The sequence below is a fragment of the Puma concolor genome, chromosome E4 (genome assembly GCF_028749965.1).
Source record: "Puma concolor isolate L17-30 chromosome E4, mPumCon1.1.hap2, whole genome shotgun sequence".
Lineage (NCBI taxonomy): Eukaryota > Metazoa > Chordata > Mammalia > Carnivora > Felidae > Puma > Puma concolor.
The window spans coordinates 70,348,838-70,368,186 of record NC_141683.1 but is presented as its reverse complement, the minus strand read 5'-3'; the positions used below and the strand labels follow the sequence as shown (position 1 = coordinate 70,368,186).

At 47.1% G+C, this 19,349-nt stretch overlaps 1 protein-coding gene across 20 annotated transcripts in view; it reads left to right on the top strand.

Moving 5' to 3' along the window:
- LOC147572799 (uncharacterized) overlaps positions 1–18,649 on the top strand; it is a 28,761-nt gene extending 10,112 nt beyond the window's left edge. For 3 of the 20 annotated variants that reach the window (XM_086694263.1, XM_086694264.1, XM_086694257.1), the window contains exons 7-10: positions 1–3,313; positions 3,780–6,741; positions 8,671–8,802; positions 16,005–18,649. The exon at positions 1–3,313 is cut by the window's left edge and continues 48 nt beyond it. In XM_086694263.1, coding sequence (XP_086550389.1) covers positions 1–369 — 369 coding nt within the window. In that variant the 3' untranslated portion in view covers positions 370–3,313; positions 3,780–6,741; positions 8,671–8,802; positions 16,005–18,649. The remainder of the gene's footprint in view (positions 3,314–3,779; positions 6,742–8,670; positions 8,803–16,004) is intronic. The other 17 variants (XM_086694272.1, XM_086694267.1, XM_086694270.1 and 14 more) reach the window with 17 other exon arrangements.
- The last annotated feature ends 700 nt before the right edge of the window (positions 18,650–19,349 follow it).

Here is a 19,349-nt window from a genome sequence, read left to right as displayed (position 1 = left end):
CCATCTACCCATCCATCCACCCATCCATCCATCTTCCTACCCAGGTTTACTTCCATCCATCCATCTACCCATCCATCTACCCATCCGTCCATCCATCCATCCATCCACCCATCCATCCATCTTCCTACCCATGTTTACTTCCATCTACCCATCCATCCATCCACCCATCTTTACCTGCATCCATCCATTTGTCCATCCATCTATTTAATTATCCATTTATTTTCCAGTCCATCTCTCCACCCACCTGTCCACCTAGCTGTCCATCCATCCATTCTCTTTTGTTATCATTCACTCATTCAGCAAGTACTTATACTGAACTTTCCTTGTGCTGGATGTTTGGGATATCAGGATAAGTATCTTCATGGCTGATATATTTTTTAGATGTTTATTTTTCTGAGAGAACATGCATGGGGAGGGGCATAAAGAGGGGGACAAAGGATCCAAAGTGAGCTTCACCCTGACAGCAGAGAGCCCAATGCGGAGTCGAACTCACGAGTTGTGAGATCTCAACCTGAGCTGAAGTCAGATGCTCAACCAACTGAACCACCCCAGCGCCCCCTTCACAGTTGATATTTATGGAGTGCTTTCTTTGTGTCAAGCACCATGATAAGTGCTTTTAACTATATTAACTCATTTAACCTCCCAGCAACTATTTGATGCAAGTAGTATCATCCAAGATGATAACGCTGAGTTGTGCACAGGGGGGAGTAAGTGGCAGAGTCATGCTTTGAATTCAGGCTGCCTGATGTGGGAGTTGAATCATTTATCAATCACCTCTAGGCCTGGCTGGTACAAGCCCCAGAGATGGGTGGTGAGCCAGGCACACGAAACCCCTACCCTCATGGAGTAGATACCCCTCTGCCTTTCCCTTCCTGAGACTGTGTGGATCAGTGTGGTGTTTGGGCTCAGCTGGGAGGAGGCAGAGGAAGCTGCCAGTCGTTCTAGCTCTGTGGTCACACTTGTGATCACAGGGTGACCCCGAGCGAGTCACTTCTCCCTGTGAGCCTTAATGTCCACATCACAATGGGTACAAGACCCTATCTCCTCAGATCTAAGAAGCTATGGATTTAAGATGCTCCGTTTTTAAACATAACCATCAGGAAGTAAAAAAATGATACTATGTTCTAGAAAATGTTTTCTCATTACTTGGAAATTTTATTTGAAACTTTTTGAAAGAGCTCTTTGAGCTCTTTGATTTGGATAAAAGGAGTTTTTTTTTTTTTTAGGGGTGCCTGGGTGACTAGGTTGGTTGAGTGTCCGACTCTGGATTTTGGCTCAGGTCATGATCTTGTGGTCTGTGGGATCGAGCCCTGCATCAGGCTCTAGGCTGGCAGTGTGGAGCCTGCTTTGGATTCTGTCTCTCCCTCTCTCTCTCTGCCCCCTCCCAGCTCACTCTCTCTCTCTCAAAGTAAATAAACAAACTTTAAAAAAAAAAGTAAAAGGGTTTTTTTAAATCATACGTTGCTTTTTTAACTATGCATAAGGGAACTTATAACTGACATTCATTAGTTAAGATAGTCCTAGAATTTCTTCACATTTCAGGGTTTAATTTTCTATATCACTTTTGACTTAGAGTCATCACTGCTTGTATTTTTCTAGTAAATACTGTTTTCTTTTTTTTTTCTTTGTGAGAGAGAGAGAGCATGTGCACTTGCACAGAGGGGGGGGAGAGAGAGAGAGAGAGAGAGAGAGAGAGAGAGAATGAATCCCAAGGAGGCTCCGTGCCCAGCACAGAGCCCGATGTGCGGCTTGATCCCATGATCCTGGGACCGTGACCTGAGCCGAAATCAAGCGTCAGACACTTAACTGAGCCACCCAGGCACCCCCAAATACTGTTTACTGTTCCATCCAAAGAAGGGGTCAATACACTATAACCCATGGGCCCAATGCAGCGCTCCACCTGTTTTTGCAAATAAAGTTTTATTGTAACAGAGCCATGCCCATTACCTATCGTGTATGGCTGCTTTCACGCTGTAACGACAGAGTTGAGTGGTCGCACCTGAGTCTGTATGTCTCACAGAACCAAAATTACTCCCCGTCTGACCCTTTATACAAAAAGCTTGCTGACCTCTGATCAGGAGTGTAGGAGGCCCAGCGTTTCTCACAAGTGCATGTCCTTGGTTGTTGCTCTGCAAGGCCGTCTGGAATTGTGGGCATGGCTGTAGTGGTGAATAATGTGTCTCCTTTGCCAGTATCAAATCAGTGCTCTACTTCTCTGCTGCCCGTGTTTCTGCATACACAAAAATCTTTTAAGTCGAAGATGACTCACAGTCTAATCTTTCTGAAGACGCTTAAAATAGCACCTGTTCTCTGCATGTGAAGTAACAACATAGGAACAGCTAGGACCGAGTTTGCAGGAGGTCAGGCAATGACCACTGTGTCACGATGGTGAGATGCCACCTGCTGTAAGATACATCCACACTTCAGGTACAGGAAAACATGGAAAACGTTCATGACCCAGGGCAGCAGTGCTCCGTCATGGGGCTGCAGGCATGAGTGGCTAACTTGAGACACTGTGGGTAAAGCTGAGACAGGCTTGGTATACACTGGGTGCTCAGTAAATGTTGGCTGTCCATCTCCACATGTCGTTGAGGTGAATTTGCGTCCTGTATTTGTGAGGCTTGGAAAGACCCCTCCCCCCCGCCACACCCCACTTGGGATAAAGCAGAGGGAGCCAGTGAGAAGTTCTGCAGGCTCATGGGGAACACAGAGGGTCAGGCTGCCGGGCAGCGAGTATGGTGTGGGTTTTTGGAGGAGGAGATTCAGGATAACGTCTGTGGATGGGCATAGAACTCGGCTGCCCTCTTGTTCTCCCTTAAGACTGGCCAAAATGATGCCAGATAAATGACTGCTGTTAAGGAGAGGGTGGTGTTGGGGCACCTGGGTGGCTGAGTCAGGTAAGCGTCCGACTTGATTCCAGCTCAGGTCATGATCTCATGGTTTGTGAGCTCACGCCCTGCGTTGGGCTCTGCCCTGGCAACATGGAGCCTGCCGGGGATTCTCTCTCCCCGTCTCCTTCTACCCTTCTCCCCTCTCTCTCTCACACACACACACACACAATAAATAAATAAGACATTTATCTATTTTAATTTTTTATGTCTTTATTTTATCTTGAGAGGCAGAGTGCAAGCGGGGGCAGGGGCAGAGAGAGCCTCCACATGCTCTGGCCCATGTTCATAGCAAGGAACAGTCCCTGAGTTATTCTTGAGCAGCACCAACAAGGTACTGACACGTATTCTGTGTCCTTCTAGGTGTCCCTAAGTAGGAAAAGCAGCGGTCCCTTCCTGTCATGAGTCGCCAGGCTGTTGCTGAGGTGAGCTTCTTGTCTTTCCTTGAGGAACACAAGTGCTTTCTTAGGGTCTTTCCAATCAACTTCTGTTGTAAATAGGACAGTCTACATTTTCGATGATCCTGTTACTTTCCCTGATGGGGACAGTGGTGAGTGGTTGCCTCTTGCCAAATGTCACCTTGGTCAGGGGGACATTAACCACTGGCTGTGCCAAACCTGGTAATAAACAGTGTCCTAGGACTTTTTTGTCAGCAGCAATTTGTCCTGCTTGGATGAAGAATTTTGTCGTCGACATCCTAAGTGGTCTGGAGAGACACATGCCCAGGAAAAAGAACTTCTGACAGGCACCTATTTCATTAGCTTTTGGAGACCTTTGACGCAAGCACTGTGTGCCATCTGGTTTCCTAAAGTCAAGAGGAGAACCAAGGACCAGTGCAATGCGTGTTCATCATGATCTGACCCTGATGGGGTTTCTTTCCTCTGCATTCAGGTCATCGTGAGAGCAATGGAAAATGGTATGCGTTTTGGAATCTGTCTCTCCTGATGAAAGACTGCGTATATTCAGGAACATGGGGCATTCCTTCTGGCATCAGTCTAGAGAGCTACCCTGACTCCAGGTTCCTTGTAGGAAAGAGGCTTGAGGGTATGGAGAAAAGACAGATTTCCCAGGGGAAAACCTATGTCCATGTGTACAGTGTGAGGAAGACCATGTATTCACTGTGCTTTTGTGTGTGTGTGTGTGTATGTGTGTATGTTTGAGAGAGACAGAAACTGAGGGACAGGGAAGGAGCCAGGTAAACACTAAGAGAAAGGGACACACGCATTCATTAGAGAGACAGGGATAGAGGAGAGACAGCGAGAGCTGTGTCCTTCCCCAGGAGATATGCGCCAGTGACACTGCAGAATAACCAATGTCTATATTCTCAAAAATTTGCTCATACTACTGCACATTTCAAGGAATACTGCTGAGCGTGGCTCAGCAGTAACATTCAGTCCATGCAGATAACCAAAGCCTCCACATGCTCTGGCCCATGTTCATAGCAAGGAACAGTCCCTGAGTTATTCTTGAGCAGCACCAACAAGGTACTGACACGTATTCTGTGTCCTTCTAGGTGTCCCTAAGTAGGAAAAGCAGCGGTCCCTTCCTGTCATGAGTCGCCAGGCTGTTCCTGAGGTAGCTTCTTGTCTTTCCTTGAGGAACACAAATGCTTTCTTAGGGTCTTTCCAATCAACTTCTGTTGTAAATAGGACAGTCTACATTTTCGATGATCCTGTTACTTTCCCTGATGGGGACAGTGGTGAGTGGTTGCCTCTTGCCAAATGTCACCTTGGTCAGGGGGACATTAACCACTGGCTGTGCCAAACCTGGTAATAAACAGTGTCCTAGGACTTTTTTGTCAGCAGCAATTTGTCCTGCTTGGATGAAGAATTTTGTCGTCGACATCCTAAGTGGTCTGGAGAGACACATGCCCAGGAAAAAGAACTTCTGACAGGCACCTATTTCATTAGCTTTTGGAGACCTTTGACGCAAGCACTGTGTGCCATCTGGTTTCCTAAAGTCAAGAGGAGAACCAAGGACCAGTGCAATGCGTGTTCATCATGATCTGACCCTGATGGGGTTTCTTTCCTCTGCATTCAGGTCATCGTGAGAGCAATGGAAAATGGTATGCGTTTTGGAATCTGTCTCTCCTGATGAAAGACTGCATATATTCAGGAACATGGGGCATTCCTTCTGGCATCAGTCTAGAGAGCTACCCTGACTCCAGGTTCCTTGTAGGAAAGAGGCTTGAGGGTATGGGGAAAAGACAGATTTCCCAGGGGAAAACCTATGTCCATGTGTACAGTGTGAGGAAGACAATGTATTCACTGTGCTTTTGTGTGTGTGTGTGTGTATGTGTGTATGTTTGAGAGAGACAGAAACTGAGGGACAGGGAAGGAGCCAGGTAAACACTAAGAGAAAGGGACACACGCATTCATTAGAGAGACAGGGATAGAGGAGAGACAGCGAGAGCTGTGTCCTTCCCCAGGAGATATGCGCCAGTGACACTGCAGAATAACCAATGTCTATATTCTCAAAAATTTGCTCATACTACTGCACATTTCAAGGAATACTGCTGAGCGTGGCTCAGCAGTAACATTCAGTCCATGCAGGTAACCAAAGCCTCCACATGCTCTGGCCCATGTTCATAGCAAGGAACAGTCCCTGAGTTATTCTTGAGCAGCACCAACAAGGTACTGACACGTATTCTGTGTCCTTCTAGGTGTCCCTAAGTAGGAAAAGTAGCGGTCCCTTCCTGTCATGAGTCGCCAGGCTGTTGCTGAGGTGAGCTTCTTGTCTTTCCTTGAGGAACACAAGTGCTTTCTTAGGGTCTTTCCAATCAACTTCTGTTGTAAATAGGACAGTCTACATTTTCGATGATCCTGTTACTTTCCCTGATGGGGACAGTGGTGAGTGGTTGCCTCTTGCCAACTGTCACCTTGGTCAGGGGGACATTAACCACTGGCTGTGCCAAACCTGGTAATAAACAGTGTCCTAGGACTTTTTCGTCAGCAGCAATTGGTCCTGCTTGGGTGAAGAATTTTGTCGTCGGTATCCTAAGTGGTCTTGAGAGACACATCCCCAGGAAAAAACAACTCCTGATAGGCATCCTATTCATTTGCTTTTGGAGACCTTTGACTCGAGCACCGTGTGCATCTGGTTCCCGAAAGTCAAGAGGAGAACCAAAGACCAGTGCAATGCGTGTTCATCATGATCTGACCCTGATGGGGTTTCTTTTCTCTACATTCAGGTCCCCATGGGAGCAATGGAATATGGTATGTATTTTGGAATCAGTCCCCTGCTGATGAAATAATCTAAATGGTCAGGAAGTTGGGATATTCCTGCTGGCATCAGTCTAGAGAGCTACCCTGACTCCAGGTTCCCTGTAGGATAGAGGCTTGAGGGTTTGGAGAAAAGACAGATTTCCCAGGGGAAAACCTGTGTGAATGTTTATTTAGAGTGTGAGGAAGACAATGTATTCACTGTGTTTTGTATGTGTGTGTGTGTGTGTGTGCATGCGCGTGTGTGTTTGAGAGAGACAGAAAATGAGGGAAAGGGAAACACAGAGTATGAGACACACTCGTGAGAGAGTGAGGTGACTGAGAGAGAGAGTTGTTTTCCCCAGTAGATACGTATGGGCCATGGACACTTGACAAGACTCATGTTTACATTCTCAAACTCCTCATACTGCACACTGTAAGGATTATTGCTGAGCGTGGCTCAGCAGTAACATTCATTCCATGGAGGCAAAGCCTCCATATGCTCTGGCCCATGTTCATGTTAAAGAACAGTCCAGAGCTATTCTTGAGCAGTGCCAACAATGTACTGACGTATATTCTGTTTCCTTCTTGGTGTCCCTAAGGAGGAAAGAGTGTGGGCCATTTGTGTAAGAAGACACCAAGGTGTTGCTGAGGTGAACTTGCCTGTCTTTGCCTATGGAAGACAAGTTGATTACTTAGAGTATCTCCAGTCATATTCGGTGACATAGGACAATGTACATTTTACATGATGGCATTACATTCCCTGGTAGGAAGATTGGTGAGTGGTTGTCTCTTGCCAACCGTAACTTGATAAAGAGGACATTAACTGCTGGCAATGCCAATCCTGCTAATAAACAGTGTCATAGGATCTTTTCCTGAGTAGCAATTTTTCTTGCTTGGGTGAGGAATTTTGTAGTCGGCACCCTAAGTGGTCTTGAGAGACACATCCCCAGGAAAAAACAACTCCTGATAGGCATCCTATTCATTTGCTTTTGGGGACCTTTGCTCGAGCACTGTGTGCTATTTGGGGGTATTCAGGGGGTGTCTAGGATGTGGTTATGGGGAGGGCCCTCCCAGAGAAGATGAGGCTCTGTCCCCTGCCACAAAAGGGTGTAGACTCATCAAAAGGATGATGAGTCCGTAGAAACTGGATCTGAGGGATGAAGGAAGGAGCAGGGAAAGTGGATACTCAGAGCCAGAACAGCCCTGTGTTCATTCTCAGCCAAGTCTAGGCTTAGTCCATGCAGCTTAGACACTTCAGTCAATAGCCAGTGAGACATGGAAGGCCACAGACAATTTATGAAGCCACCAAAGCACCAGCCCAGGTGGCCAGTTTCCCAATTACTTCACAATACCTGCTCAGCCAGAGCTGGTCAGTTGAAGGGAAGCTAATTCTTAGCAGAGCCATCATGTGACCATTGGTTTGGAATGTCCTGGCTTCTGAGTCAGCTTGGGAGCCAAACAACCCTGGTCACTGAGGGTGTTCAACTGGTCACCTGGAGGGCACCACGTGAGATGGCTGATGATGTGAAGATGCTGGAGAAGGATGGCCCACGTTGGGCTTCCCCTCATCCTTCAGAGGGGCTTCACTTGGGGGCAACTGTATTGTGTTTTGGGTCGAGGATTGAAACCTAGAGATGGGAGACTGAGTTAGGATCTGGGTTTTTCTCTTGGCTCAGGCACCTCCTGCAAGGCATCAACTGTCTCCTTCACAGTAAATGGGGTGGGAGGATTTGAGGAAGAGACTGAGGGGCCCCTGGTTAGGGGTACAGGGCATGGTTTCAGGTGTTCAGAGATCTCTCTCTCCAGGGAACCAGCTAAATTTCTGTCTTGAACACCCAACTCAACAGTGTAGTGACTTTTGGCGAATCACTTTTTCTCTCTAAATTTGAACGCCCCCACTGTAAAATACAGATGACAGGCCCTGCTCTGCCGCCTCCCACCTCAACCGGGCTGACACAGAAACCAGGAGATCATAGATACTCTCTTTGAGCTGTAGAGCATCTCTCCATATAAAGGCTAACAGGAAGCTTATATCCCCCTCCCTGCTGTGGAGCCAGCCACATCCCCTCTCTGGATTCAACCACTACCAAGGGTCTACCTTGCTCAGTGATTGAACACCAAGGGAAGTTATGAAACACCACTTCTTGTTCTGAAGAGTTTACTTGTGTTTAGTCATTTTGAGCTCACAATTTAATACTCAAAATTAGGCCCTATTAACATTACAGTATCTCAGAACAGAGAAACGAGTCACAGAGGGGTTTATACAACCTTCTCAGGTACGTGGAGCTTCTAAGCAGAGTTTTGACCCAGGCCGTCAGTCATGGACTATGTACTTGCTGTGCTTCTACAATGCCTCAGGGAAATAAAGCTATTTGCTCACAAGATCTGTCTGTTGGGTGTCCTAAGCGTACACCCAACTGCACGATCTCCAGATGTCCAACTTGGCTTCACGAGGCTCTGCTGGTCAGCTGGCAAATAATGGAATCAAAAGATTAATTGTGAATACATTATCGCTGATTTCCCTATGGACTTCTACAGCAAGGTGTCAACAGTTCTCTCTATTGCAGTGCATTTCCCAGGATCTTGTTTCAAGAATGAAGAAGAAGAAATGTTCCCCTGAGGTCAAGCATATCAACTGGCACCAGGCAGTGCTTCAGAAAACTCCACATCTGGCAAACAACAGGGGGTACTCTATAAATGACCCCATTGAGGTATGTGGAAATTCACTCATTAAGCTCATTGAAGAAGAAGGATTCTACTTTAGTCAGTGTCCCATATTTAATAGAAAACCATAAAATCTAAACCATATTCTTCTGTATGCAAAGGGGAATGATAAGGCAATCAGTTGTGCTGTAACTGTATAGAAGTCAAGATACGTTTCTAACTCAAGATTGGGCACATGTTTTACACTAAACAACATCTCTCGCTGTTGTATAGACCTTCAGCTGACTTGTGAACATTGGCTCTAATAGATCTCTTCCTGAAACAGTGTTTACAGATTTTTAAAAACCTCAATAGGCATTATTTAGAACAGGAGGTTTAGATGAATGTAAGAGTTGAACAGATAATGTAGAAAGTTCCCATATTCTACCCCTCCAGTTTCCCCAATTGATAACATCTAACACGAGTGTAGTACCTTTGGTATAATTAGCAAAATCATAGTGATACATTTTCATTAAATTAAAGTCGCAGCTTCCATTGAAATTCACTCTTTGTGCTTTGACATTCTATGAATTTTGACAAATGCATAATGTCGTGCATCACCGTGACCATATTCTACAGAAATCCATACACCAGTGTCCCTAACTGCGCCATCCAGGGGAGCAGCCACTGATCAGATGTGCCTGCTTATGCTTAAGTTAATTAACGTAAATGAAGTTAAACATTCAAGCAGTTGAATATCCCTGCTGCTTTGGAGACTGAGGAATGGGGTATGAAATCGAGAGAAGGAGAAAATATGTGTGAAGCTTTGTTTTGTTCTGTTTTTCATATGTCAGCGTCATAACAGTAGGAGATACTGTGTGTGGGCTTCAAGTGTGTTTTGCTCTTCAAGATTATCTTTCCCCCAAGACCAGCTCTTTTCTGCTTCTCCTCCACCCAGCATCAAAGCCTCAATTACATTTGGTTTGCACGTCTTGCAAATTGAACAGGGAAGTTACTACATTGGGTTTGGTATGACCTGTGACAGAAGAAGTCTGGGGAGACACACTGTCACACATACTTCAACTGGAGACCGAGTGCTACCATGTGAGCCGGAGGCTGGGGATGTGGGGATGAAGGGATGCACCTTCAGGTCTCAGACCAGCACCTGCCGGGACACCCTTAGCCTTGCCCCTGGGTGAAAGGATGCTCCCGGAGTGGGCATCACAGAAAATGTACCCTCTCAGCCTCCTGCAGAAGTGAGGTGGGAGGTGCACCCTGGAGCACATTTCTCTCAGGATCAGAATAAATCCTGCACATGTGAGTCCCTGTGAGAGAGGCCTGTGTGCAGCTGCCCTGAGACCCTCCCTGGTTGGCGGGAATTCTAGAAGCCTGTGTGAAGGCTGCTGGGCTGGCCACACACCCTGGCTCTCATGGCCCCACTGAGCTCTCTCTTGAGACTGACCAGGCCCAGAGACTCCGAGCAGCAGACAGGAGTCCCTGCCCCTGTCACCACCTGCTGCTCCAGCCACACGGTCCTGGCCCATCCTGTGACCTTCGTTCAGGCCTGCCCGGGGTCTCCCCCCAGTCTTTCCAGGGCTCAGGCAAAGGCTGGCAGGGACAGTGTTCATGTGGCTTCACCTACTATAGAACCCCTGTCACGCTGCTTGTGGATTAGGGGGATTTGGACCAAGTACTTTTAATTTCATGTTTATCCTCTTAGGGGCTACGAAAGGTACAGGGTTCTGAGGATTAAGTATCTCCAAGTACCTAAGGTCGCCCCAGGCACAGGACAGACACTCTGTGTGTGGCAGTGGTTGCCTTTCTCTCTGACAGGGCCCAGCACAACCCCAGGCCTGTGGCAGGTATCCCAGGGGGGTTGGCTGCATTGGTTACTTGATCAACTGATGGTTAGGGAGGCTGGCAGTACACCCGTGATCGTTCCCCCCCTCCACCCATGTGACACAACAATCTGTCGGTGGAGGTGACAGGAGAAGGGAAAGGACACTGATCACGGGAGATAGAAGGGAAGCAGCAGGTTGTGAGTCCTGAGGAAGGCAACGTCACTCACAGAAATGCATGGAGACAGCGGCTGCCTCCTAAGAAGGACAAGATGACACCAGCGTTCATTCCAGGCCACAGTTGGAATGTGAGGGCTGGAAAAGTACACTGGAGATCAGAGACCCAGTCCCTCGTCGTGGCCCCAGGGAGGAGTGCAGAGCTGAGGTCAGAATGGGGCCTGAGATCAGCCCTTATCCTGCCAGGAGCAGTGAGTATGAGTTCTCACTGTCCCCTGTCCTTTCCCAAGGCCACCCCTTCCGGGCCACAGCTGCCATGGTCCGTGCCAAAGATTAATTGCAGATTATGAAGACTCAGAAAAAGGGAGCAGAATTCTGCACCTAATTTCTTTCCTCTGTCATGTCCTTCACTTTCTTGCATTCCCATCCTTAAGCTCCTTCTTCTGTGGCTCTTCACCACTCCCTCTTTGAACGATTCTCATCCTGAAGAACCTGGTCCTGTCCAGGCACAGGACATCCTCACATCTCCAGCGTCTGTAAGATCTCCCGCCACCCCGTCACCTGCTTTCCGAGCAGCGCCTTGGGCCCAGACCTGAGTCTGCACTCCTGGATCCTGCTCAGCCACCCCGAGTGGTGGACTGGGAGCAGGGTGGGGGCGGAGGATGGATGGGCCCACCTGCCTGAGAGGCTCCCCCAGAAGACTAGGGGTTCCAGGAACCTCGCAGTTGGTGCTCTCCTGCCCCAGGGAGGGGTGTGGTGCTCTGGACAGACTCGATCCTTCTCTTCCCACCAGCTGGCAGGGGTCAGAAAGTCTCTTCCCCCAGGCTCAAGAGGGGGGTGGGTGAAGAAGGTGAGAGGCGATAAAGTGGAAGAGTAAGAGGAAATGTGGAATGTGGAGAGGACGCGAGGAAAAGCAGAAGGCAAATAAAGGCCCACGTCTCCGTGGCTTCCCTGACTTTGTCTTGGGCCCTTTGGGAAAGGCAACCAAAGGGAAGGGAGCCCCGTGGCGGCCATATTGCACGTGATCGTGCAAGGGAGAGACGGAAGGGTGGTAAGAACCAGCACAGGGAAGGGGAGGGATGCCCTGAGCACATCTCTCCTGGAAACGGATACCTGCTCCATACTTCCAGGGGTGCATGGCCCTGACTCTGCCCAAGTCGGGCCTCCTGGGAAAAGTGAAGGCAGAGGCCCTGCACTCCCTGGCATGCAAGCACGGCGGCTCCCCAGGTCCAGGTCTGCAGACCCGTGACCGCACAGCAGCCTGGGCATCAAGTAGGGGCCACCGCAGCCTCCAGCCCGGGCTGGGAGTAGCCCAAGCCCTTGGGGTAGTCAGCTTCTGCGGAGCCCTGTGGACAGCCTGGATCACCTCAAACTGGGGTTCTATAATTTTTTGTTTTAATATATATATAAATTTTGTTTATATATATATGTAAAAATCAAAACACACATGGAAATGAAGGGAAATTCAGTGCAGTGTCCATTAGGGAATTTGTAAGGAGGTAGAATTGCAAATTGCTTATGTTTCTTTTATTTTTCAATTTTTTAAATTAATTCAGATATAACTGGTTTAATTCCATTTGTGTTATTTTTATTTATTTTTTTAGGTTTCATTACATCTCATACAGTAGTGTCTTCTGTAGCCTTTTCTCATTGAAACACATTAAGCCATAAAGATTATTATTTTTTTACTAATAATCATAAGCTTCTTTAAAAGGAAAGGCATGTGTCAGGCATTTGGATGTAATGGGGAGAAAAGATACCGAGGAAGAAAAGGGAAGCCCTCTAAGTGTCACTTCGATGGTGCAGATGTCATGCTAGGCCCTATCACAGGTGGATGAGGGGACATCATCACCTCCCCCCTCCAGCCCTGTGTCATCAGACCTCCTGCTCCTCACATGCCAGGGGTGGGACTTGGGCTTTTCCTCCTGCAGTCCAGAGCCTCCCCTTTCTTCTGCTCCAATACCCTGTTCAAGGGACCAGATGCTTGAGGGCTGCACGGCCACATGCCCAGGTTAAATCTCACCTGGAGGACACTTAACACTGTCAGCCAACGGCAATGCCCTTAGCCAAGAGCCCCAAACAGGCCCCTGGGGGTGTCTGGGCCCAAGGTTACCTTCCAAGACTGGAGGAGTCTTTGGGGTCCCACACACCCACCCCAGGCACCCCTCCTCCCTCCACCTCTGAGCCTCTGCAGGGAATAGGGCACCCGTGTTTGCTGTTGCTTTGACACCTGTGAAGGAAGCACCAAGCAAGTGTCGGCTGGGGTCTCAGAGCACCTAAGTGTCTAGAAGCTTAAGAAGAAGACAGGAGGTCATGGACAAAGGGCTACCCGCTAACTCAGTGCCAGCCTCTGAGCATGTGAATTGTATAGATTCTGTCTTAGTTGCAGAGATATATTTTATAGTTAATTCTGGAGGATTTTACATCAAGCAAAATTTATCTTTTGCCTGCTTTATCTTGAACTCATTTTTATGTAAAATAAAACAGACAAAAGCACATGATGCATAGGTAGCAGAAGCTGAATTACCGTGGGCACCACACTTTGTAGTGGTGAATTTACCTCTGTGAAAGACAAATGCTTCTCTCTTTTTTTTTTAATAGATTTTTAGGGTTTTTTTTTATTTTTTCTTTTTTTTATATTAAATATAATTTATTGTCAAAATGCTTTCCGTACAACACCCAGTGCTTATCCCAACAGGTGCCTTCCTCCCTGCCCATCACCCACTTTCCCCTCTTCCCCACCCACCCCAATCCACCCTCAGTTTGTTCTCAGTATATTTAAGGTCTCTTATGGTTTGCCTTCCTCCCTCTCTGTAATTCCCCCCCCCCCCCGCCTTCCACTCCCCCATTGTTCTCTGTTAAGTTTCTCAGGATCCACATATGAGTGAAAACGTGTGGTATCTGTCTTTCTCTGCCTGACTTATTTCACTTAGCATAAGTTCCATCCACGTTGCTACAAATGGCCAGATTTCATTCTTTCTCATTGCGAAGTAGGGAGATTCAGACAAATGCTTCTGAGAAGCGTCTTCCAGCCTCTTCGCCCTGCCCCCATGCCTGCACAGTGGAAATTGGATCCTCCCAGCTCCCCAGTTTGTTCCACTACCTTCCCAGGGTGCCACCACACTCTTTTGTGCCCTAATTATGTATAATCATCATGCTTGGGAAATACATGGTAACCGATTTCATTCCTTACCCTAATAAGTTAGCAGTTATTTTGGATCTCCTTCTCCAGGAGGCTGCCACGGTGCTTGAGCCATTCTGTATGTGGAACTAGGATTCCCAGCAGATATGTTTATAAGAAACCATAAAGCTGTACTTAAGATGTGTGCACTATACATACAATAGATAAAGCAGCCATTTAAAAAAAAAAGGCAATATAAGAAATTTTTACATGAAGCGCACTTCAAGCCCAGGTGGCTTCCTTTAATTTCAAACAAACGTTGAAGATGGAGATATGCCTGTCTCTTCCAGAGAAACTTCCATCCAGACACGGAAATACACACTCTTCCAGAGAACAGATACAGAGGGAATATGCCCACATTGCTTTCATTGGATCAGAAGAGAATTGATGCCACCCCAGCAGTAGGCATGACAGGAAAGGGGGACACACAGGTCAACTCTCCTGGATGTAGATGTCAAAATCCAAAACCATACAGCATAAATCTGGAGATTTGGGAAGCCAATTGAGATCTCACAGTGGGGTTCCAATGGGGGGATGTGGACAGAGTCAGTGGCACTTTGCGTGTTGCCCCAGGGGTGGTGAGAAGGGACAGTGCCATCGGGTTGGCGGAATAAATATTTGATGACAGAGGGAAGGAGAGTCTGAGTGACTCTCAGGGAGAGCCCTGGGGTGGGTGTCACAGGCTGTGGCTATGGAGGGGACCCTCTAAGAGGACAGGGGACTCTGTCCCCTTCCACTGCCAGGGCCAGAGAAGGACAAGGAGTCTGGAGAGGTTTTGTCACATAGGGAAGTAGGAAAGGTGTGCACTCAGAGCCAGTGCAGCCCCTGCCTTCCCTCAGCCAGGCTGCTCTGACAGTTGCTCACATCAGTGGTCAGTAGGTAGTGGGGGACATCCCAGCTTCATCCATTAAAGCACCAAACACCAGCCCAGCAAGTCATGCCCTCATTAATCAGTGCTGTTCATCCAGGGTTGGCCATTGAAGACCAAGCTCATCACTAGAGAGCTGTCATGTGGGTAGTGGGCTTGGAAATGCCCACATTCTGAGCTGCATGGGGGCATGCGGACCACTGGTCAGATGCCCAGGAGCTCACATTGGACAGCTGATGTGTGAAGATGCTGCAGGTGGAGAGACCTAGATTGGACACCCTGACCCTTCAAGGGACTTTCTTCGCGGAAAGCAACATCGCTTTTGGGTCAGGGATCGAAACCTACGGGTGGAGGCCGAGGCAGGCATGTGCTCCCTTTGCAGTTTCACGGCAGGAGAGTTTGGGCATCAGAGGGAAAACAGGAGCTAGAGAACTCTGGGGTATCCAGGATCTCTGTCCCTAGAAACCAACTACATTCCTGTCCCAGATTGTCCTGTCATCAGCTTCTTCACTCTAGTTGCTTAAAATCTCTGAATTTCAGTGTCATGAACTACAAAATGTGGGTTAGTACCCTGCCCTGTGCATTCCGTGGAGTCTGATGGGGATCACAGGAGATGATGGCAGATATTCTCCACGAGCAGGAAAGCCTCATGCCCACCTTAAGGTGGAAAGGTTACCTTCCACCCACCCTTGCCCTGTGGCCATCCAGGTTTCCTCTCTGCAGGCAACCACTGCTACATTTCTTGCTTGTTCTTCCAGACATGTAATATCGGGTCACATATGGAGCCCTTAGGCGGTCCCAATCATTTTCCTTAGGCATTATTTGGATTTTCTCATAGTAAGCTTTATAATACGAGTAAGTAGGTCCCATATCACAGAACAGGGAACTGAGGTCAGAGGGGTTAGGTAACTTTCCCAGGTATGTGTGGTTTCTAGTATGATCTGATACAGGTTATCAGGCACCAGCTCCCAGGCTCTCTGTCACTGTTCTCTGTATTGTCCTTTCTACGTGGTCTCCTCTAATGTCAGGTCCCTAGGCACAAGTCTGCTGGGGGTGGTAAGTGCACACCACATCGCAGTACCCCTCTTCTAAGCCCAGCTCAGACTCAGCTGGCTCCCCAGTCACTGGTGAACAAGGAGAATGGGAGTGTGACCTAGGGATGCATGAATATTCCAGGTGCATATTAACAGTTCTCTCCCTTTTTAGTGTATTTTCTAGGATCATGGCTCAGATTACAAAAAGAGGATCCTAAGGGATTCAAACACAGAACTCACAAGAAAGGCATCTGTGCTCAAGACAATCTACAGGCTTTCCCCAGCAGTGCTTCAGCAGCATCAAGATGGACATCTTTCCAAACAACAGGGTCGAGCCACAAATAACACTCCAGTGAATGACTGCTCCATTGAAGACGGTAGTGTGGGTGTAAAAGCAGTAAGTAGATTCAAGAGGAGTAAGGGCAGTTTGTACAGTGGAGACTGGATGTTGGTGAGGATGGAAGGAGCAGGGAAGGTGTACACGCAGAGGCAGGGAGCCCCTGCCCACTCCTAGCCATGCCTTTGTCCAGGCTGCTCAAATGGTGGGTCATGTCATTCGTCAGGGAGACACTGGGGCCTCTAGACTTCATCTGCCAGAGCACCAACCTAGCAGACCCCTTTCCTAGCTACTATCAACTGCTCATCACCCAGGTTTGGTCAGTTGAAGAGGACGCTAATCACTGGGCAACTGTCCTGTGGGCAGTTGGTTTGGAATGTTCTGGGTTCTGAGACAGTTGGGAGTCAAACAGAGAAGTGGTCATTCAGGGTGGTCACCTGGCCACCAGCAAGGCACCTAGTAGCATCAAGCACTGGGGGGCATGGGATGGGGAGATGGGGATGTGTTTTTTGTTCTCACACCTCCTCACACCCCATCCATCAGGGGGAAAGGCATTGTTTTCTGGGTCAGGGATTGAAATAGGCAGGAGTTGGGTTGGGTTTTGGGCCATTCTCTTGGGCCAGTACCTCCTTGGGGAGCCAGCTGTCTCCCTTCAGCAACCTTGGGGCAAAAGGATATGGGCCAGGGAGTGAGGAAAGGGCTTGGTTTCAGTGTGCAGGGCATGCTCTCCTATCCAGGTGATCAGAGATCTCTGTCCTCAGGGAATTATCTGTATCCCCCGCCTCTGAACCATAAGTCACCAGTGCTGTGATTCTGAGTAAGCCACTTAACCTCTCTAAATGTCAATGCCCTGAACCATAAAATATAGGTCCCAGCCCCTTCTCTGCCCACCCCACAGTCCTTTCGTGAGCATCACCAGAATTAACAGGTTTTCTTCGCTGTTAGAAGTGTAATATTGAAGTCTCCTAGTTTTATTGTTGAGAGATCAGTTTCTCCTTTTAATTGTCAGTTCCATTGTTATGCCCAGAATTCGTGATCCCCAAATACCGCCAGGGAGCCGAGTCCGATGTAAAAGCAAAAGAGCCTTTATTTGAGCTAGCTCGAGCTCAATCCCCTACCTGCACCGAGGCAGCGGTGAGATACCAGGGAGAGAGAGCGAGTTTCAAAAGGACAAAGGTTTTACTGGGGCCTAGGGGCAGTTGGTGAGGTAATGGCTATGGCCTCAGCCGATTGGCTGGGGAAGGGTCCGAGTTCTGTTAGGCAGGTGGGGGAGGGAGTGGCTCAAGGGGAGGAGGTGTGGTCAAGGTGAAGGACACAGAACAAGATGGAGTCGGCCGGCATAGGCCCGCCCTTTCACTATGTACTTTGGCGCTCTCCTGTTGAGTGCAAAGTGTTTACAATGATCTCTTTGAAGGATGCACACTTTGTCACTGTACCATGTCCCTCTTTGTCTCTAGAAAAAAACTGTCATAAAGTTTATTTGTCTTCACAAAGCCAGTCTAGCTCTCTTGATTACTATTGGCTTGCTATATATTTTTCCATCCTTTTTACTTTCAATGCCTTTGTGTCTTAGGTTTAAAGCATGACTCTCCTGTAGATAGCATAGAGAGAGATTGTTGTTTTCTACCCATTCTGTCTATCTGCCTCTTAATTGGATGTAAAATCCATGTACCCTTAATTACTCATCAGGTAGCATCAAAATCTATTGTTTTTTCATTATTTCTGTATATGTTATATCTTATTGTTCTAATATTCGTCCATTTCTGCTTTCTTTTGTGTTATTTTCTAGTGTACCAACTAAATTCCCATGTTGTTTCTTTTACTATATATTCAGGGAATACTTAGTAGTTTCACTGGAGATTACAACTAATGTCTTAAATTTCCAACATTCTAATTGGATTCATACCAGATTAATTTCAATGGCATACAGAGATTTGACCCCTTTAAACATTTTTTTCATTTACTTATCTTAGAGGGAGAGAGAGCATGAGTGGGGGAGTGAAGGGGGGAGAGAGAGAGAGAGAGAGAGAGAGAGAGAGAGAGAGAGAGTCTCAAGCAGGTTCTGCACTGATTGTGGACTCTGGGCTTGACCCCCTGATGCTGAGATCATGACTTGAGCTGAAATCAAGAGCCAGATGCTCAACTGTCTGAACACCCAGGTGCCCCTAGAGACTTGACTCTTAATATATCTAATTGATGTCCTCTCTTTTTGCCATTGTTTTCACTCAAATTACCTCTTTATACAGCCTGTGCTCATTAACATATATATTTACGTTTTATGTATTTATAATATATGCAATTTATATATATGTGTAATTTTAACTTCACAGTTTTAAATTAGAAGAAAATCTATTGTTTATATATTTAAGCTGTATATAGTTTATGTGCTAATACACTTGTGCTTATGCACTTACACATTTGTACTCTTTTATATTTACCTATGTAACTATTCATGTAGAAATAAATGTCTTTGCATTTTAGATGGAAGGACTCGGGACTTCTTTTTTTTTTGTGAGTTTATTATTTATTTTGAGAAAGAGATAATGCATTAGCAGGGGAGGGGCAAAGAGAGAGAAAGAATCCTAAGCAGGCTCCACACTATCAATGTGGAGCCCGATTCAGGGCTTGAACTCAACAAACCATGAGATCATGGCCTAAGCCAAAATCAAGAGTCAGATATGAAATGGAATGATCCACCCAGGTGCCCCAGGACTTAGGGTTTCTTGTAGGGCTGGTGATAGCAATGGATTCTCTCATATTTTGTTTACCTGGGAATGTCTTCATGTCTTCTTCCATTGCTGAAGGACATCCTGGCTAGATACAGAATTCTCGTGCACAGGTTTTGTCTTTTAGCACTTTCAGTAGATCATCCCACTGCCTTCTGGCCTCCATGGTTTCTGATGAAAATTTGCCATTAAACTTACTGAGGACACTCTATACATAATTAATCGCTTTTCTTGTATTGTTTTCACAATCCTTTGTCTGTGGCCTTGAACCATTTTAGTGGGATGTGAGTTAACCCACTTGGTGTTCATTGAACTTCTTGAATATTTTGATTAATGTTTTCATCAAATTCAGTGCGATTTTTGCTCTTATTACTTTGCATATTCTCCCTGTCCTTTCTCTCTTTTATTCTTTCTGGGACTCTCTCTCTCAGTTAGTGTGTTAGTATGCTGGATA